Source organism: Apis florea, unplaced genomic scaffold (genome assembly GCF_048593485.1).
Source record: "Apis florea isolate Af1SG1 unplaced genomic scaffold, ASM4859348v1 contig_3391_pilon, whole genome shotgun sequence".
In the NCBI taxonomy this organism is placed as follows: Eukaryota; Metazoa; Arthropoda; class Insecta; order Hymenoptera; family Apidae; genus Apis; species Apis florea.
This window is the reverse complement of record NW_028256754.1, coordinates 1646098-1669148: the sequence shown is the minus strand read 5'-3', so window position 1 is coordinate 1669148 and position 23051 is coordinate 1646098. Positions and strand designations below refer to the sequence as shown.

Sequence of the window (23051 nt, the reverse complement as noted above, 5' to 3'; positions counted from 1 at the left end):
TATAATAAATGTAAATTTTAAAGAAACTAATGAAAAAGAATTTAGATGAAATTGAAATGAATTTAGAAATTCAATATTTTTAATATTATAGTGATTCAAATTATATATTATTAAAAGAATATGAAATTTTGCTGATATGATACCAATATATTGAATTATAAGTTATGGTAAAAGGCTCAAATTCAAATTGAAAATTTGTGGAATTTATTATATTCTAATCTTCCACTATGCAGCAAAAAAAAAATGGATTTTTTTTAGCAATTTAAAATGTATTACATGAAAAATCTAATAATAGAATATAAAAATATGAATATAAATATAATTATGACAAAAGATAGTAATATCAATCATTAATTTCATATTATTTGTCCATTTATTTTTGTCCATCCATAATTAATTAAAGTTTTTTACAAACAATTTATTTTATATATAACAAAATATAGTTTATATAATTAAAGAAAAGATAAAATAAGAAATAAAACTTAAATATGTAACAATAATGTAATTTTGATTAAACTTTATCCACAATTATTTTCATTATCTTTCTACTTAATTTTGTCTCCGACTGTACATGTAAATACTTTTTCGTCTCTTTATTAGGTTAAGGTTAGACACGTGTTAAGTTGCAATGGTGAAAGGTAAACGTTCGTTCAGTATTTATGTTTCAATTGTTTATATATATTATCATATTTAAAATAACTTAATAATAATTGAATACATTATTCTATTCAAAACTATATTATATATTATATATTCGTTACTTTCTGTTAATTTATAAAATTACATCATTTCTCAAATGTTTCTCAATCGGCTCATTTTTTAATTTCTTGTTTTCTCGTGCATTTTTGTTTAAAATTCTATTTATTACATTTTATCATTTCCAATAATAAAGTTCATTTTACGTTATTAGAATCAATAAAATAATGCAACAAATTCCATATATACTTTATTCCATATAAAAAATAATAAAAGCAATCGTTTTTTCCCATCAATCTTAATTCTACTTTTGCAATTATGGCTGCAATTGTTACGGTCACGCGATTCGACATTTTGTGATCCAAGATACCTTGAAAAGGGTATTGCCCTGAAGATTCGAGATTTCCAATGAAAAAGAAGAATTAAACAGACAGAGCTGTATAATATGAAATTTTTATATGTAACGATTATGGATTATCATTGAATTTGAATAATAATGAAATTTTTAATTTTTAGTTTATTATATATAGTTAGTATTAGCGTTTAAAGTAAGGCTACGTAGATTAAATCTATATTAATTTATAAAATGCTTTTTATTTTTTGTTTGATATGTGATCTTAATGTGTATAATATAACAAATAATATAAAATTTCTATATTCAAGACGATGTTTTAAACTTTGAAATCAAAATAATTCTTCGAAATTCAGAAAAATTCTGCTTTTTTGTTAAACTTTTTTGCTAATTTTGTAATTTGAAATTCTTGAAAATCCAGAAGAAAAAATGAAAATTTTTTGCAAATTAAAAAGTTAAATGAAGAATTTTTTTAAAATTTTAATTCTTGACAAAAATATTTTTTAGAAAAAAAAATTAAGGATTCTGAATTTTCAGAGTTTCGAGAATTTCGAATTCAATTTTTTTGTGAATTTAAAAATCAGATTTCGATTTTTATTTAAAATCTAATAATACCAAGGTAAAAATTATCCGAGTTAGCAAAAAAATCATTTTAATTTACTCTATTTATTTATTTATTTACCCTTCGTATAACCTGTTACATTAGAATTTTATCTTTGTGTATTTCATTCTATTTATAGAATTTCATTTTCTATTTTGTTATGTATAAATATATACATTTATTTCTCAAATTGCGATAGTTAAATATAACGAAATGGAGTTTAATTGAATTTAGTCGCATTTACATATTAATAGAAATTATTAGACAAAATTGTAAGTTAAAATTAAGTTAAAATTAGAAGTTAATCTACCTAATCAAATAAGATCTTAATTTCCATTTTAAACCGTTAATAATCATTTTTAAGAGACGTGTGAAATGTAAATTTAGAATTTAAATAAATATGGTAAAGAAAATATTACAGCTTAATTTACATATAAAACGATAAAAGATGTTAGCAACGGATCAAGTGAAGTTTTAATTTCCGCTTTAAATTCCAATATCAATCGTATTCATGATAACATTCACATGGTTACAATTTTTCTCGATTCATTTATGCAAAGAATAAATATAAGAATAAATTTACATATAAAGTTAATCTCACAGGAACATAATCATGATTCCTCCATGAAAATTTATTTTATAAAATTCTGTTTATGGATCAAGAATATATTTAGCTAATATATAAATACTATCTCCATAATAGTCATCCTAAGCATTTCTTGAAACTGTTTTGATTTTTTTTCTTATTATCTTTGTTCTTATTTATTAATCACTAGATATTGGCTGTTGTTGTTGTTCAATAGCGAAAGATCTACATTTTAAGGTGTTTATTGTAATAACAATAACATAATGTTCTCAAACACGAAAGTTATATTTGGAGATATAGATAACTTCACTAACTTGATGAAAAAAAACATTTTTTTATATCATTTACAAGAATATATAGGATATTATAAGAATATACAGGATGTTAATATATATGAAACATATTTGGAAAGTTGATTCTAGAGATCAAAACAAACATAAAAGTTGGTATACAAAAATATCGGTTGAGACTTATTTGTTAAGTTATAAACAATTGAAGTTTGTGTTAGACGAAACGAGATGGAAATACTGTCGCGATAATGGTATAACGGAGACAGAGAGATCTGATTATAATTTAATAAGTAAGCTTTAATCAACATTTTTCTATATCATTTATGTGTTTATTATGATTTTTAGAATCGTATTTATACGTATGTAATATACCATAAATATATAATAGATGAATGATAGATTTAATCTTTGTAATAACATTGTTACGAAATAGATATTATGCAAAAAAATGAAGAAAAATTTTATACACTATCTTTTTCTACTAATATTTATGTAATAATATTTGTGTTTTTATTATTTTAACAGATTAAACAAAAGGAATCAAATAAACAAATTAAAAAAATTAAATAATTATTAATTTAAAAATAATAAATAATAAAAAACGTATCTTTTTAGAGAACTAAACTAATAGTTTAAAATTAATAGTTAAAGTTTTAATTTCTTCGAATGATGGCAATCGTTAATTTAAAGTGAAATTCCTGTGAAAATTACATAGCTGATATCAAGTTCCTTAATTGTGACGTATTTAGTTTCTATAGTTAACGCTACATATTTTCATACTGACGACACTACCACGGTATGCGAATGATTATATTTTTATGGTACTTAAATTCCGCATATAAAGGGTATTGAAGATGATTGATGATATTCAATAAAATGATACTTCTGAATGATCTTTCACTTCTTAACTCGATAAATAAAAACACGTAAATCAATTTTAGATTAAATTATACTTGTGGACAATGTGATTCATTTGTTACGAAAATAACTTAAGTATGTTTCCAAGAATTATATAAAATTATTCTATTATTTACTGTATGTATTATTGTATCATATATTTTTTCTCTTTTAACATTTAATACTTTGATAATGTGATACATTTGTTATGAAAATAATTTCCGAAAATATTCTTAAGAGTTATGTAAAATCATCCTGTTATATGTATTTATTTGATATGTATCTTTATTATGTATTTTTTTTTTGTCAAATTAACTTTTGTATTAATACTCAGATATTCAAATATCCTTCATGTGACATAAAATATATAATTTCTTTTTACAAAAATTTTACTATTTAGCATAAATTTAGCATGTCATCTATTTATATTTCAGATTTAAAATTTTACTATCAAAAAAATATTGAAATTAGATATAATATTGAAAATTTTGGATATTGACACAATACATTCTCAGTTTTTTTTGGATTATGACATTTTAACGTTTTAAAGATTTTTATGTTTTTTTCTAGCATAATAATCAAATCAAAAAAATGTAATTTATGTGTATAACTTTAAATATTTCAAATTAAAACATTTTCTATTATTTCATTATTAATAGATATTATGCAATATGTATTATGCAATATTGATGTTTAAAAGCCAATAATAAAATTAATAACTGCAAATGATAAGTGGCTATTTTTTATTTAATTACTTATTTAAAAAGTCTGCATTTATAAGTTATTTTTTTTAATTAATTTATTATTAAAAATTTATTCATTTTTGTATCGTTAAATTTTTATTTTTATTTCAGAAATTTTCTTAATTATAAATATATTTTATTGAAAATGAAAGTTTTTAATTGTTATTTTGCGCATTATTTGTTTTATATATAGTTATTTTTGTTTCTTTTAAACCTAGAATTTACTTTTTTCTCTAAAATCATTCAAATAAGGTTACAAAATTCCGCATATGGAAATACGATTATCTCTATAATATTTCTTTTTTATAAATTTATTTATAATCATTCAAGATTATATCATTTAAGATTAACAATAACAGACTATAGCAAAAATTCATATTATAAAAATCTTTAATTAATTTTAAAAAAATTTAATATATAAGTAATGTATTACAAACTAAAGTGTTTTATATAATATGATACTTAAAAATATAAAAGAACAATAAAACAAAATACATTTAATAATTTTCATTTACTACGTTTACAATGAAAAATCTGAAAGATTTCTTTAACATATGAAATCTGTAATGCTAAAACTTTTTTAAAGTTTGTTGTATGCTTAAATAAAAATTGAAACTTGATATGAAATATTTTCTTTTGGTAAATTATCGGATGATTTATGGTCGAATAAATTCAGTTCAAAAACTTTTATTCAATTACTTTTATCTATTTTTTTTCAAAAAATCTAATATTTCAAAATAAAAAAATTTAAATTCTAAAAATGACGATTTTCTGAGAAAATATTTAATAATCAATAATAATAATTAATAATAATGATAAATTAAGAGATAAATAATAATTTGAATGATATGGATTTTCATGTACTATTTAAATTATGTCCACTTGCACTTGAACATGGTAATTATCTTGTGACTCATTCAAGGTGAATGAAAATTACTTGAACTTTATCGCTGTTTTAAAAGATCATTTTCGCACTGTCGATTAAAACGATCGTTTCAAAATATCTGGCATATATATAAGAAGGAATATACATGGTGTGTTTTAAAAAATAATAACCGCAAATCTTTCTCTTGTTATTATAAATAATATACATTATCTTTTTCGAAACAGTTTCTTTGAAAAGCATATATATACATTGACAAAGTCATTGTTCTCAGTTTCCTCGTGACAATATTAAAAAGATACTACTGAAGTGAAAGTTTTTTTGGTTACAACCTTCTATATTGTAAGCATTTTTCTTAAAAATAATGACTTGAAATAACTTTCCATTTTTGAAAGAAGTTGATAAAAGTCACATGAATTTCAATTATAATATGGAAACTGTGCCTAATACATTTGGCCTAATAATTTAATTAAATTAAAATTAAAATTAAAATTACATAAAATAGATTTATATCATATTTTAAATAACAAAATTATAATGCGTTTATATAATGTTATTAGATTCTGATTAGCGTCATTGTATATTGACACATCTTGTATGTATATAATATATGTCAGAAGATTAATATATTCATTTTTGAAGAAACTTTTAAAGAGAACTTTAGAAGTTAAAAGAAAAATTGACAATACAAAGTTATTAAGCAATTAAAGTTTTTTTAGATAAAACGACGATAAAAAATAGTCTTGTGAAAATGACGTAACAGAGATAAATGTCTCGTTTTATCTAATGTGAACTTCAATTGTTATAATTTAATAATAATAAATTTTTAAATGTCATAAATCTTTTAAAGTAATTAACAAAAAATCTAATTTTTGTTTCAGGAAATAATGTTATATCTATTATTATATAATATTAATTTTAAAATGAAGAAATTTGGATTATATTTGGAAATTAGTAACATATTCATATACATTGCGAACATCATTTTACATGTTCATTTTAATAAAATAATAATACATTTATGAGATTGAAAAAAAATATTAATGAATAATAAAAGAGTAATTTTATAGAAATCATTTTTTATACACAAATTTGGAATATTAATTTTTTTTTGCTATTATATACAATTAATTTTTTTGTTCCATCATATAATATATATATATTTACCTTATCTCTTTTAAAAGAGTCTTCGAGATATTCTGGCTGCAGGAATAATTCTCAATGTACCTATGCTGATTTTCTATCAGGCTACAATTGACGTTAGGCTCACAAAGAGTCATGAAATGTGGTCTCAATCGTCCAATCGTGTATTTGGCAATATCGGTAAGTAGAACAGTGGTTGCTGCTCCAAAACCAAATATGCCGATCTGAAATGTTAAAAACAATTATAAAAATTTTAAGAATTGCTATATATGTATATTCAAACTTTTTATTTTTGATTTTTTTTTTCAATAAATTTCTCAATGAATTTCTCAAATTTCATAATTATATATCTTGATGTAAAATAAAAAAATAAACTTGTTATACGATTTTTTTTTGTCAAATTATTGAACTTGAATTTTTAAAAATGACAAAAAATTAATATTTTTAGAATTTTTTTTGTCTAATTTTAATAATTCAATAATTCAATATTTTATAACTTGGCTAAAAAAATCGAATAGCAAGTTTTAAGGAATTATGAAATAAAGAAGAGACTTCAATCTTCGTGTTTATTCTGGATTTAGTCATGAAAATAATTTTTCAGTGTCTTTATAACCGATTGAATTTTTCAAATTTTTTAGAAAGTATCTTCACTATTCTTTTCTATTTACTACATGATGTAAAAATATCTTTAAAAGAAACGAACTCAAGATTGTGAAAGTAGAAATTTCACGCTTTAGAATGAGTTCAAAATGATTGTTGTACCATTTCTTTTTACGAAGTTACAACAGTTTAAAATATCATTGAATAGTTCACTTATTCGTCGATTCACTTATATTTCTCACTATATACATGTATTATAAATGCAACTTGTTTAAGAAAATGCAATTCATTATCTACAATAATATTCTTACGCAATAATTTTTTTTATCACATTTAAATATTTTCGTTACTTATCGCATATTATCTTTAGTATGATAATTATACTCAATTTTATTTTATCGGATGTATAATAAAAGCGATGATAAAATTAAATACGTGAAATCATCCTATTGCTAAATGTACATTTATATATTTCTCATTTTATAATGTGTTTTAAATTAACCATATTAACGGTTCATATTACGAAACAACGAAAATGATTAATACAGATATAAGTACAAATTCCATGATGTAATTTTACATCACTTTCCACGCGAGCCTTTAATAAACAGACGATCTGGCGGCAAGTCATGTGCAAAGTGTTTACGTCCGATAAGGATTAAGAAAAAATTCAGGAAATAATAATGTATACATTTTCATAAGCAAAACATATTCATCATTTCATTAACTTTTAACCTCTCAAGATGTAATTTCGTATGTTTGGTTTCACAACGAAAGATATTATACAGCAGAAATGACATTGTATGTATATATATTATCATATATGCAATATGAAAATATTTAAATTATTTTACGTAATGTGTATGTCAAAACATCATATAACATATAATAAAGATAAAACGATAAATAATATAAAAAAATATGATAAATATGAAAGATTGATGTAATATATATGCAAATGCAATAATGCAATAATTATTGTACAATTAATTGTAATAAATTATAAAAAAATAAAAAAAATTTATCTTATTAATTATAATTATTAATTAATTAAATTATTGATAATATAATAATAACGATGAAAAATTTGTACCATTGTGTTAAAATATAAAATTAAAGTTTAAAGAGAATTAAAAATTGTTAATAACTAACTAATTAATTTCTATTAAAATATATATCAATATATTGTGGTTTTAATAAAAATTTCGACTTGTGTTTTTTAAAATTTTTATCTAGATTTATATACTACAAAAAAAAACAGGAAAAATCTAACTTAAGTTAAATCATCAAAAAAATTAGAAGGATATTAAATGATTTTTTAAATAAAAAATTAAGAAAAAATCAAATACAAAAATCAAAAAATTCAAATTATATTCAAAATCCAAATTATATATTAATGTGACCATAAAATCAAAATACAAAAAAAGCATTTTAGAATTTAAAATATGTAAAATATGTAAAATCTAAAAATACAAAAAAATCTAAATCAATCATTATATTGTTTGAGTGATTGAAATAAGCCAATTATATTATTATACTTACTATATTAAAAATTAAATGACCAAGATTTAAAAATTTCTAAAAATTCTAATAAATTATATCAATATATTGTATAAATTAAATAATAATAAATTAATGAAATAATAAAAGAGAATGATCAATGCAATATTTAAAAATCAAATATCAATATTTGTCATAAATATATATAAAAATATTAAAATGATATAATATTCTATATAAAAGTATGATAAAAATATAGATAATACATTATAATTATTAATATAAATTAAATTTTAATATGATTTGAAATTAAAAATGCTGATAAATTATATAAAGTATTATATTATTAATATATTATTAATTATTTTATTAATTATATTTTTAATAAAATAATATAAATTATCATATTATATTATATATATTATATGATATTTTGCATTATTTTGTATCAATATTGATACTTAAAAATATAAATAAACATAGTTAATTTATATAAATCAATATATTAACATAATTTCTTATTAATATTTATTATTGTTAAATTTTCAATATAAATTATTATTCTGAATATCTAATAATATTATAATTTACACTTTCGATGTAAAATATGTAATATATGCATAAAGGTCGTCGCCTATTTAATAGCACCGGAACAGCATTGAACTAACACCAACATATTCACATTAATTATATACACGCATGTACTTTAATAGAAATGCATCCACTTAATGGCAACAGCACGGCATCGGTACAACATGGCTTGCACCATTTCGCTTGCAACCTGAATTTTTTGCTGATCCAACACGACCGCCTGCTGCTCACATACTGTATGTGTTTATTTTATCTTGTTACGAAATAAGATATATATATATATATATATCCTAAAAATCAATCGACAAATAATTTAATGGCGATTTTTGACTTTAAGCAATTCTTTGCTTTGCGAAAATTTTCGATTCGAGTTATTGACAAATTATTAATGAAAAACATTGGCCAATCACGAAGCGCGTAGATCTGTTACGCAATAGCGTTGAATATGTACCGTTGGTGAATCGTGAATATTTGACATATCTATATATTATTTATGTTAATATATTTGCTCTCTGCATAATATATTTGCTCTACTTCGACTCGCTAGCAACATATACCCAACACTATTGATGCGATTTACAAATTGTGATTAGTCACTGCATTTCATTATAATGTTTCATAATTTGTTAACTATTAATTAATTTTTTAACTATTAACAAAGTCTAATCGAAAATTTTTGCAAAGGAAAAAATTGCTTGAAATTATCTGAAAAATCATAAATTAAATTTTGTCGGTTGATTTCTGAGATATCTTATGTAATGCTTATATGTAGACTGTCGTGTTAATAGATATGTTATTTAATATAATATGATTTTGTATAAATATGCTGAAACAGATATGATATCGTTCTATGTGCTGTTAAATAAATTAATTAATAATGATTTTTAATCAATTATTATTCTTCGTTAATGTCAAATATTTATGTATGTATATATATATGTAGATATGTAAATTCATTTTATTAAGACAAATAATTAGTTTTAAAACAGATTAAAATAGATACATAAATTCAAAATATAGAACAAATATATATACAAATCATTTAAATTCAATAACTTGTCAAATGTAATGAATTTGTATGATGCATTATTATGCCAAGAGAATTAATAATATTTAACAATAACTTGAAAAACTTTGAATTTTAATTTTAACCTTGAATTTGAATTTTAAAGAAACCGATAAATAATTATTCTTCTCCCATATATTATAAATTTTTGTAAAAAAAATAATTAAATAATATCTATATAAATATATAGATATATGTATAATATATTAGGAATAAATATAATATAACTTATATAATGATAAAAAAATTATTTAAAAATTGAGAGATAATAATTTTTTTGTCTAATATACACATGTTTTGAATTTCTTCCATTTAATATTTTTAATAAATTATTAAAAATATTTTGTTTAATTTATTGTTTTATTTGTATAATTTGTGTAATTTAATAAATTATTAAAAATATTAATAAATATTATAAAAATTATTAATAAATAATTTCTGTGAATGAATAAAAAGTAGAATTTAAAATAGATTCATTTTTTAAAAAATTCATTATTAATCAATATTTATGATAATGAGTAATTCACTAAAAAGTAAGTCATTTTTTTAACCAATTTAAATAAAATTTTATCTGAATAAAAATTCAAAAAAAGAGACAATAAAAATTGATGACTAAAAAAAGAAAAACTAATTAAACTAAATAAATATATTTCAAAAATAAGAAAAAGTTAATTCTATTTATTTGATAGAAATTCATTAATAATAAAATTTTCGTTTATGATAAAATTTAATTAAAATTTAAAATAAAAATTAAAATATTTTAAATGGTAAAAATTAAACAAAATTATATTATCATTTCAAAAAAATTATATGTATTTTCATTATTAAGATATAAGAAAAAAATGATTTTTTCGAAATTCTTTGACGTATTTACATAGATAATTGTATTTACAAAGAATTTTTCGACTATTGACAAGAAAACATTTCATAACTCTTTTCACAAAAGTATACAAAAGAAAGAAAGGTGTTAAAAGCATGAGGAAGAAAGATTTCTCGGTCACAAGTTTTCTTTACTTCTATAACGTTTTTAAAATCATAGTTTGAATACCTACACAAGAAAGAGTTAATTCATCTTTTCTTGTAAAATAAAAACAAAGACGTACCTTCTCATATGCACTCCATATCCATGGAGGTATGTTGTAGCCAAATAATATCTTTGTCGAATTTGCATTAGAATATCTTGCATAAAGATATTCACCTGCCAACATCTGCAACAGAATTTTTATATTTATATGTATTATTATGATATTTTGACAATAATTTATAAAATGTGCAGAGAAAATATATTCAAGAAAAATATGTAAAATAAAAAATAAATATTAAATCGTGATATAATAAATATCATTTCGATAAGCAAAAAATACAAATTATTTTAATCGAAGTATGAATCATCCGTATTGGATTAAATTGTAATATAATAAATATCGTTTCGAGATAAACCGCATTGAACAGTGTTTCTCAATTTTCTGTCTTGTCTTTCAGAGTTTTATAATATAAAATTTTTAAAAACCAGGTAGATCTAGAATTATATTACATGTATACTATAAAAATAAATAAAATTATTGCATATTTAAACGCTTGAATATATTTTAAGCAGCTTGAAACAGATAAGTAAGTAATTTGAATAGTTTTATTTTATAGTCTATTAAAAATTTAATGTCCAATATTGGATCATGATTTATAGATTAAGAAATGCCGGTATATACAATTCAATTATAAAAAAGAACAATGATATAACTTAAAAATCATGATTTAAAAAAAAGACGAAAATTTTCAATTCTTGTAAAAATACATGAAGTTTCAAAATTGAAAGCTATTTGAAAATTAATTTGTAAAACTCTATCAATAAAACATATTGAAGAAATCAAGAAAAGGACTATACTAAATTTCTAAATTTCTAGATTAATAATTAAAAAATTATAATTTTTGATTTATATCACTTATTCTGAATAAATTAATTTATGCGAAAAATTAGTTTCTTTATTATTTATTGATGATTAACTTTTAAAATGAATCTCGCATATTACATTATATGTATTATATATTTCTTATATTTTTATAAATTATAAAAGCGAATAACATAAATAAAATTTTCTCTATTTTAAATCAAAAATATTATTTAAATAAAAGCAAAAAATTTAATATCTTATTAAAATTATATTATTTCAACATATATTAATTTTTTTATTTTTTATTATTAATTTTTTATTTTTAATTTTATATTTTTTATTTTTAATTTTTTTAAAGCATATTTTCTAATGTATTATTTCTTATTCATCTTATTCATAATATATATTCTTGTATCGATATAAGTTATATCTGAAATCAATTACATCAATTACATACTGCAATACATGTAACAATACACTTATATTATGAAATATGACTCGATATATGTATCATATATTTTAGCATGTGTAGATTAACTTAAATTAAGTTAGTCTATATAGGTTATTAGAAACTTTCGAGATTTTGAAATCTATCAAGTCTTTCGAGACATCAATACTTTCAAAATTTAAGCTCTATTAAAATTTAAGTATCTAGAATTTTAATCATATTTATAATATTTTCAAATAATATCATATATTATTTCGAGTTTATTATATAATATATAATATTGAAAACCTCGTTTCGAAGTTTGAATATTTATTTTTTGCCAATATTTTGCAAATATTTAAATAGAAATTCTTTATTTTTAAGATTTCATTTTAAATTTCATTATAATGCAAACTTTTAATAACGAAAAATTTTAGAAATTAACTCGTTAAAATAAATCTTAGAAAATATAATTTATTTCACGCAAATGTAAACTGTAATATCCATTAATCATGACACAAACTGTAAATGAAACTCATTCCATATAATTAGTATTTTATTCATCGGAATAAATAAAAATACATGATCAATTAAATCATATATTAAATGTATATAATCACTATATAATCATTCACGAATCAATTAATGCTTTCAAAACTGCACAATTTCTCTTGCTTCAGATTTAATATGGTCGTATTCTTGCCTTCTCAAAGTATCGACAAATCAATCAATCAATGACAAGAGAAAGTAAAACATTTAAAAATTGAAAGCCAAAAGACTCATCAATAAAATGGAAAAATTAAAATTATATGGCCGTTCTTTAATTACAAAAAGATATACGTTTAATTTTCCAGATTTTATATCCAAAAACTAATTATTCTAAAATTAATTTTAAGAACTTTCAAGTTTTAATTTTTTACTTTTGTTTTTTTATCTTTTTAATTCTTATTTTTATTATATAAAATTATATATTATATTATATTATATATATTATTATTATATTATTATTATATTATAAATTTACTAGTTTGAATTTATAAAATGATGTTCATAATTTAAATGAACAAATTTAGAATTTAATTAAGAAAATGTTAATAATATAAATTTTTTATATATAAATATAAAATATAAAATTAAGTAATACATTAAACTAACAATAGGTATTATATAAATAATTTCGTAATACATTAAACTAACAATAAGTAATATATAAATAAATCTCAATAAAATTTTATTAAAATAAAATGATTAATATCTGCTCCATACATCGAAGTAGAACATATCGAATATGTCAGGAATAAATCGATGTTATTGGTTAATAATCACTCTAAACATTGAAGCACAAAAGGTTAAATATTGATCGACATAAACATACATATGGACTATTATAAACAATAAAAATTATAGAATGAAAATTATATCTTATTTATCTAAAAAATTAGTGGATTAATTATAAATTTTTGAACTTTAAATTAATATTTCAATTGGCATAAAAATAAATATTTTATAATTAAAATTCAGCTATAAAATCTCAAGCACTACTTTCGATTCTATCAGAAAGTCTTACTGATTAAATATTTGCTTTAAAAAATTTCATTTTCTAATAGTTCAAGATTCACTTTAAATGTTAAAAAAATTTTTTCTTGATAATATATTCTGTTAATAAATTCATGATATTTTTAAAGAATTCATTTCATGGATCAAAACAAACACAAAAGTTGATATACAAAAATTTCAATTGAGATTTATTTAAATTGTATTGTTTAAGTTTCCGTTAAATAAAGTAAGATAGAAATAGAATGAAGCTATCTCGTTTTATCTAAAGCAAGTTCAAATCGCAATATAACTAAATAAGCCTTAATCAAAATTTTTATATATCAATTTTTGTGTTTGTTTTGATTTCTAGAATCGATCTTCCAAAGTTGTTTCACGATTACATTAATTAATTAATTCCTGCATATATTTGATCCCAATAAAGGATCGATTTAAGATACTTATAAAACTGCATTTACATTAAACAATTTTTAATTGATCAATCAAGTCGATAAATCACAATTTGATAAAAATTGCTCGTATAAACTAAATTTCAATCAAATGAAATGTACAATTAGAAATTGATTGATTGGATTGATCGATTAAAAGTTGCTTACTGGTTTGATAGAACGATCAGGAAATTTAACCAAGTTGAATCGACTAGTGAAAAGAAGAAAATAAATTGAAAAAAAAGGATTATACTAAAGTTTTGACTTGACATATGTACAGTTTAAGGTGACTGTAAGATCAATTACGTTGACACTAGTAAATTGTTCGATCAAGAATAGGAAATAGACAAACTTTGTACAATCAATTTAATCGATATTTAATTTACACAGATGCTATTGAGCTATTGAAGGTCGATTGATTCAGTTGGTTGGTTGAATAAGAAATAAGTTAATGTAAACACAGTTTAAGAGATAATGTTCAATGTATTTTAATTCTAATAAAATTAATGTTTTAATAAATTCACCAAATTTTTAATTTCTTTTATTTTTTCTTATTCACCAAATTGATATCTTACATCTACCAAATTATTTTCTGTTCTCAAAATAAAATCTTACTTGGAAAGATATTATTTTGCTTCCATTGAATTTGGTTCCATTCAAATCAATATAACATAAGAATTAAACAATATTTCAACAATTCTGATTTCTACACAGAAATTCAAAAACTTTATAATTGTGTTTCTATAATAGTATTCTTTTTATAGCGAGGAAAGTTTTATTATTACATTCTTTAAAATAGAATAATTATTTTTAAAATTGAACTAAGTGATTTGAATTCTTTCGAAAAGAAAAAAGTTAAAAGAATTAATTTATAACATATTTAGTTATAATTTACAAAAGACATATTTTAAATCTTTAATATAAATTCAAATAAAAAAAAATTAAAAATCTTTAAAAGTCTTTTCTTCAAAATTCAGCCAATAGATTGAATTTTAACAAATTTTTTTTTTTTTACACATTATTTAATAATCCTTCTAAGATTTCAAAAAAAAATTCAAATCATTTGATTCAATTTTAAAAATGTTATTCAATTTTAAAGAGTGTGTAAAAAAAAAAGTTTTTGTCCATCACAGAAGAACATTCAAAAAATTAAAAAGCAATAATATTTGTTTTCTCGAGAAATTAATTCGAAGTTCCAATCACTTCGTAAACGTGACCATATATGTATAAATAGAATGCATATGAACCAAGTTCCATGTGTAATCCGATTCCACGTTTCCTAACCAGTTCTAAGATCAGTTCCCTCTTTTTCCACTCGACGATTAATCACAGGCAACGCGCGCCAGGGGCCATAATCCACGATTAAAAACCGTGGGTAAAAGGCGACGACTTCGAAATTCTCGAAAGCTTTACGAAGCTGGTCTCTCCTTCGGCATCCTCCGATCTGTCACGGCCCCAACAAAAGTGGGTTAACCGGCCAGATTCCAGATAAAGGTCGCCAGGTGATACGAGATCGAGAGAGATGGGGAAATGAATGAAATACAATGGCAGGTTCCCTCGTTTTTACCTGTTTCAATGTTCCTCTCTTCTATATGGAGAAGGGAAAGAACGATAGAGAGAGCAAAAGGGACGAGTTGGTTTCGTATCCTCGAACAATTCATTTATTTATGGTAACGCGAGGTTAAACTTCGGTTTCAGTGCGGTGGAAGTGGATAAAAATGGTTTTTGCTAAGAAAAGTTTATATTCGTGGAAAAAAATGTGATTGATAATTATTGTATGAATCATTTTATGGTTGATGACAATCATATCAAAAAAAACATATATTAGTTTTGTAAGGTAAATATGATTAATATCATACAACATATATATATATATATATATATATATATCGAATCGTGATTATCTGGGTTGTGATTATTTCGATCATCCAGGTTTTTCGATTATCGAGAGTTTCGATTATTCTTTTTATCAAACTTGAATTTTTCTTAATAAAAATTCGAAAAATTTAACTTGGATTCGATAATCTTGATATTGAATTTATTATTTTATTAAATGATCAAGAAAATTTCGTTATTTCTTTTATAATAAAAAAAATACTTTATATATATTTCAACATATATTTATTGTTTTCAAATTTACAAGAAAAAAATATAAATGTTATCACAAAATTTGAAAATAAAAATTTCTTGTTCAATTTTCATCTTCTTTTTGAAGTATTTTATATGCAATTCTCAATCTATCTAGTTATCTGTAGAACTATAAAGAGAGATTGTTGACAAAGAAATTTTCACTTCTTAAAATCTTGGTGACAGAATAATAATTAAGCAGAATAATAATAATTATTTTAGTGAATAAAAATTTGTTTTTATTATTTGCATTTTTTCTTTTCTATAAAAAAAAGAAAAAATTTTCTTAATTGTTAATCTAAATTTTGCTCTTGCAAAATTTGATTAGAAGGCATTTGATATTACATACTTATATAATATACTTATTCATATTTAAAAAAGAAGCAAATGTTATAATTAAAACGCTGTATATGTAATAGCCATTATTTATTATCAAATTGGAGAAATTTTCACAGATTTATATAGTATATTAGTATATTTATGAAACATCGTTGAAAGATCGATTCTAGAAATCAAAAATAAATACAAAAATTGGTATATAAAAATGTCGATTAAAACTTATTTATTAAATCATAAACAATTTAAATTTGCTAGTTTCAATTTATAAGCAACAAGTTAAATTGGATGAAATATAAATAGAGCGCGACGGTAGTGAAAAATGGAGATGTTAAAATTAATCTCTAGAATTCTTCAAAGATATCTCAAGAATATATTAACACTCTGTATATAATCGTCCATTTCGTGTTCTGGTATAATTTTTAACAAGTAACAATTTATAATGCGTAAGAATAACCCAACGCTGAATAATCCAACCCAAACAATATTGGAAAAAACCCAAGAATCTCATACTATAGCAAGCCCGCTTCTCTTTCACTTTTCATAAACAATAGAATTTTAAAAATGCATGGAGGAAAAGGAAAATTAAGAACATTCGTAAAAAGATGATTCCGATCGTTAATAAACTTAAAAATAAAAATTTTCATTATTACAAACATTATAATATATAATAAAATAATAATCTTGTTAATAAAATTCATAATAAAATTAAAAGAAACAAAAAATTTCAAAAAATATATTCCTTATTTTAACTTATAATTTATAATATGTATATAAATTATCATTTAGTTAAAAAAATTAATAAAAAATTGATTGAAAAATCAAATGTATATAAAAAAATTAATTTTTCTTAAATTTTCTTATATAATTAAATTCCTCGTTCAAAAATATACAATTTGAAGATTTTTCTACGTCATTTAGTTTCTCAATATATTAAAAGAAATATGTTTTTAATCTTCAAATTTTTCATTTGTTTTTAGATTTTCAAAGTGAATATCAGTCGATAAAAAAAAATGCGTGTCAAATATTTTTTTGAGGATAAATTTCATCAAAATCGACCTATGCCATTTTTATATGTTTTTTTGTTAGTTTTATAATATAGTTTTTAAAAAAAATATAAAACGCTTTACCATGTTATTTCCGGGCTCGACTCTCGCTACTTGTATTTTTCACAAACTCTTTACAAATACATCATTCGTGTTGTGTCTATATATCATCCATGACACAGACACATTTAACATTGTCCAATATTTTTTCTATTTAACGATGGGCTGAACCATCATGAACGATCTCGAACTCGTACGAACATATCTGACCGTGTAAAACTAGTTTTTACGAACGAAAAGCACTTGACGATTGATTGCTTACTACACATAGTGCAATACCTGTTATCGATCATCGTTAATATAATTTATATTACAGCTATATTATTTGAAAACATTTGGTAAAACAATTTAGCTAATTTAAATAAATCATTTAAATCGTCTTTTCTTTCTTTGCTTTCTTTATTTCTTTTTCCTCTTTTTCGTCCAAAAATATACTTCAAATAAAATTGATCGAATACAAGAGTGTATTTACAATAACAACTGATGAAAAAAATGAGATCGAAAAATTGCGGAACTCTGTATATATTTCAATCATTTCAATTCGTGATTCTTTCTTTCCACATGCATATCAGATTCGTTCTTGAACCGAAATGAATAAAAATATCAATTCCGTTTCGTTTCGAAAGCAATCGACTCATCCGTCTGTCTACCTTTCTTTAAGGACGAAGAATAAGGGAATTAAAGATCGTACGAGCCTCGAGGAGCGTTACGACGAACCCTTCTCAGATTCCTGAGGAGCGAGAAACAGGTAGAAAATTCGTGGCCCGAGAGAACGGTTTCACGCGGAGATGCAAACAAACGGGTTCGGTTGGAATTCACGCGGTTGGGACAGCTTAGAAGAAGAATCTCGTTACTAACAAGGGATCGCTTATTATTTCAAGTACCACTTATACACGTTCGTGGACAGATCGAATGGCAATTTAATCGGCGGCCAAAAAACGATCGTGTATCGCTAATTCGCGAAGACAATCGTAAGAAATGTTTTTATTCGTGTCTTCTCTCGCAAATCAATTTTCTTTGTGAAATATTTTTATTATTTTTATTTCATTTTATTTTTCCCTGTTTTTTTTTTTTTTTCTTTTTTAGATCTGTTCAGTTTAGGAATGTCAAATTTATAGTTTTTCTTCTTTCTACTTTTTTTTTTTAATTTGTAAGTAGAAAGTGAATATTCATTGTATAATACTATATGAATAATAACATCATTGTGGATTGCAAATTATTTAATTAGCTTTATATATCTTCGTTTAATAATTTACAAAAATTTAATTTTTCTTTTTAACAAATAATATTTTTTCATTACGTAAAAATAAATATTTTGGATAATGAAATTTGATGTGAATATAAAAAAATTATTATTTTGCAATCATCCTTAATTTGTTTTTCTTCTATATTATGTTACATATCTTAATTTATTGTATCATTATATTGTATTACATATTCATTTCAAAATATCAATAAATTTGTAATATAAGACAGAAACAAAAAAGAGAAAAGAAATATCATAATTTATAATTAAAGAATATATATAGTAAGTATTTAGAACACCAATTTGTTTAAAACGAATAAAAAATTATTGCAGAGATTGAAGATAAATAAAACTACATGAAACTGATAAAATATTATATTTCAAACTCTGAATAGCATTAAAAAAATATAAAAATTTTAATTTAACTAAAGAATAATATAAAGTAAAAATATTAGATATTTTTTTAATAAAAAAAGTTATATATATATAATAATAAAAATATATCTAAAAATATATTTAAAAAAAAAAATAATAGCAATTATAACTACAAATTTATAAAATGCAAAATGCAAAATAAATATAAATATACTTAAATATACTAAAATATCAAGTCATCCACTGTATATATATCATCATTTGCCAATATGACAGTTTATGTATACGTCCATTGAAATATTTCTTTCATCTTATCTGCAATCGGTTTTGACCAATAAGAAAAAGCACAAGAACAAGATTAACTAATCGCCTTATCACAGCAAAAAAAAAAAAAAGTAATGCAGTAAAGTGAATCGATGTTATTTTATTTTATGTATATTTATTAATATATCGTACTAACGCTGATGTAGTACTTATAATTCTTGCAAGGATAAATCAAGAACATTATAACAATCTTCACGCTTAATTTATTTAAGATAACATTGAAACAGCTCTGACATTGTAAGTATATAGTAAGTACGCAAGTATTACATACACTTGACGCACTAAACGATAGTGGCTTTCATTTCCTTATTTACTTATATGATTTTTTTCAAGATAATTATTTACAAAAAGATATCTTCCGATATCTCGATGATTTTTTAATATATTGTCAAGATTTGAATAGTTATAAAGACTTTACTTGGTTATTCATAAAAACAAAAACTTTTCTTCGAAACAATTTAGGCTAATAAAATAACTTGGGTCAGGTTAGTTTTAATGAGATTTATTACCACAAATAATTGATGGCTAGTGGCATCACAGCGGTCAAATTAAAAAAATTCAATGCAAACTTAAATTGGCTAAGAGTTTGAGAATGAGTTTTTATTTAATTTTGATTTTAGGTGAAATTAAACTTAGAATTAATATAAATTAATTAATATAAAATTTATTTAATTTTTGGTTTCATGATTTATATTTGTTAAGTTGGTTTAAGTTAATAACTTTTTAATAATCGCCAAATCTTCACAACGCTTTTGAAAGTTTTTTTTGTAAATATTTACCTCCTTTTAAATATAATTCTAATTTCATTTGGAATTGTTAACTTAACATTCATAATTTATATTTCAAACTCTAAATAACAAAGAATTGTAAAAATTTCATATAACATTTAAAGTTATTACCAGTTTACTCAGGTATCTGATTTTTTTTTCTTCGTTTTTCCTATATTTCCTAGGGAAATCCCCAAGAGAAATCTCTAATAAAAATATTTCAAACTGTTAAAAAGATTAAATTTAATCTTTTCACAATTTGCTTAGGATATTTTCATAAATATATGATAAACATAGTACAATATATTCATAAATAAAAATATGTTTAAATAATAAAAAAATATATATCTCTATATATATTATATAAATTCTTCAATTAAAGAAAAATTGTACATATTTATCAGTTATGTATAACAATAATTATGTATAATCTGTAAAAGTATCCGAAAATATTCCTTGCGATAATATTCAGAGAATAACTCAAATTTTTATATAAATTTCATTTTTTTCTTCAAAAAATTAAAGGTATAATATATAAATATTATATATAATTTGCAAAAGTATTCGAAGAAAAATATTCCTTGATATCAGAGAATAAACCAAGTCATTATTTAACTTTCACCTCTTTACTCGTACTAATAAAAATACAAATTTGCATAAACATACACAGCACATAATTATTAACGAAATAAAATCATTGCGACGATCATTCAAACGTCAAATTCAACTTAAATTCATACTTTAAAGAACCAGTTATACGTTCAACCAGCACGACAGGCAACGTAAATGGTAGCTCTTTAATCAAACCAAGAATAGCGGATCTCGGTCCCTAGGAACTATATACGTGGAATCCAATTACATCGAAGAAATTTACCACCGAAAATGTAACTGTCTCAAAGTAGCCCGGTTGATTATCCAATTAACCAACTTCGAGTGTATAACCGCATGAACCAAGAGATATCTCACCAAAAATACTCGATTAAGCTGTACACTTCCGCTTAAAAGTATTTATTATATTTCTTGGAAATTTATAATTAATATTTATATAATAATTTATAGTGGTGATTAGAAAAATTTAATTACATTTTTGCAATACAAAAAAAAATCTAATTGAGATTAATCAAGATTACTTAAATTGAAAGAATTTGAAGTCATTGAATAAATTTGAAACTATTTTATAATATTTATATTATATTTTATAATATAAAACTGTTTTTTTATTTCATATTGTTTGATATTGTGATAAAGATTTTATGCTCATTCTCAATTAACTTAGCTTTAAATCATTTATATTCAAGTTTGATAATCATATATATCAATCAATTATATTCAACTTAAAATCACTCTATTAACTATGAATTTATTATTTGACTTGATTTAAAATACGATTTTGAGTGATAAATTTATATAATATAAATATCAAATAATTAATTATTCGAATAATAATTAATCCAAAATAAAAATAAATTAGAGCAATGAGAAAATTTCAAGATTTTTAGAAATATTTTTTATACAGGGAGTATAATATTTCATAAAATAATGAAGAAAATGCATTGAAATATAAAAGATAAAAATATGATATAGATATGATAACGATTTTATTTATATAATCCATATGAAATCTAAAGAAAAATTTAAAACAAAGAATTTAGAATATCGAATTATATTTAATACTATATATATATATATATATATATATATATATATATATATATATATATATAAATACTACAATAAATATTTAAATTTTAAATTAAGTTTTGAGCTTAAGTCAAATCAATTAAATCTTAATTCTATTAGCTCATTGCTGCGAAATATTTGAATTAAAGAAAATAATATACATCTAATCAAAATTTAACTCATAATAGAAATCTAATTTAAACTTACTATAAATTCATTTCAAATTTCATTCAAATATTCACAAATAGAATACATGAAATAAAAGATATTTTTATATATTTAAGAAGTTAAAAATCAGATAACAATTATAGGAAAAATAATACCAAAATTCAAAAGCTATGATTATAAAAAAAAAACTAATATTTGAGTAAATAAATGTTTCAAATTCTTACAAAAACATATTAAAATATCAAATTGTAAATTCATGATTTAAAAAATTTACTCGCAAGATTCTATAATTAAAAAATATACAAACATATGATGATTCTTTCATAAATTTTATTATTATTATTATATATAGCAAGCCATTATTATATAACAAGTGTGCAATATAATTCATATCAAATATCAAAATTCTATTATTAAGAAAATTTATTATTAAGAAAACTTTTGAAAGAGAGTGTACGTTGTTCCATTACGAATCGTCCTATTTGTTTTTCCCGCCGCTCCCTCGAGGGTGTCCATCACCAAGAAAACAAGGAACGAAACGAAAGAGGCTAAGAAACACACGACACCCTTTAATCTTTCTCATTACGTTATTACAGGATCCCTTTGTAGGTGATTACCTCTCGAAAAGGTTGACTGGCAGCCGAGACTCGATGCATGCCATGAGGTTTCACTCGGA

The 23051-nt window shown here is 21.7% G+C and overlaps 1 protein-coding gene across 4 annotated transcripts in view; it reads right to left on the bottom strand.

The window, feature by feature from the left end:
• The window catches only part of wun (wunen), a 100572-nt gene that overhangs the window by 44141 nt on the left and 33380 nt on the right, over positions 1–23051 (bottom strand). For all 4 annotated transcript variants that reach the window (XM_086912512.1, XM_086912510.1, XM_086912509.1 and 1 more), the window contains exons 3-4: positions 11052–11156; positions 6216–6415 (exon numbers count right to left, since the gene is read on the bottom strand). In XM_086912512.1, coding sequence (XP_086768638.1) covers positions 6216–6415; positions 11052–11156 — 305 coding nt within the window. The remainder of the gene's footprint in view (positions 1–6215; positions 6416–11051; positions 11157–23051) is intronic.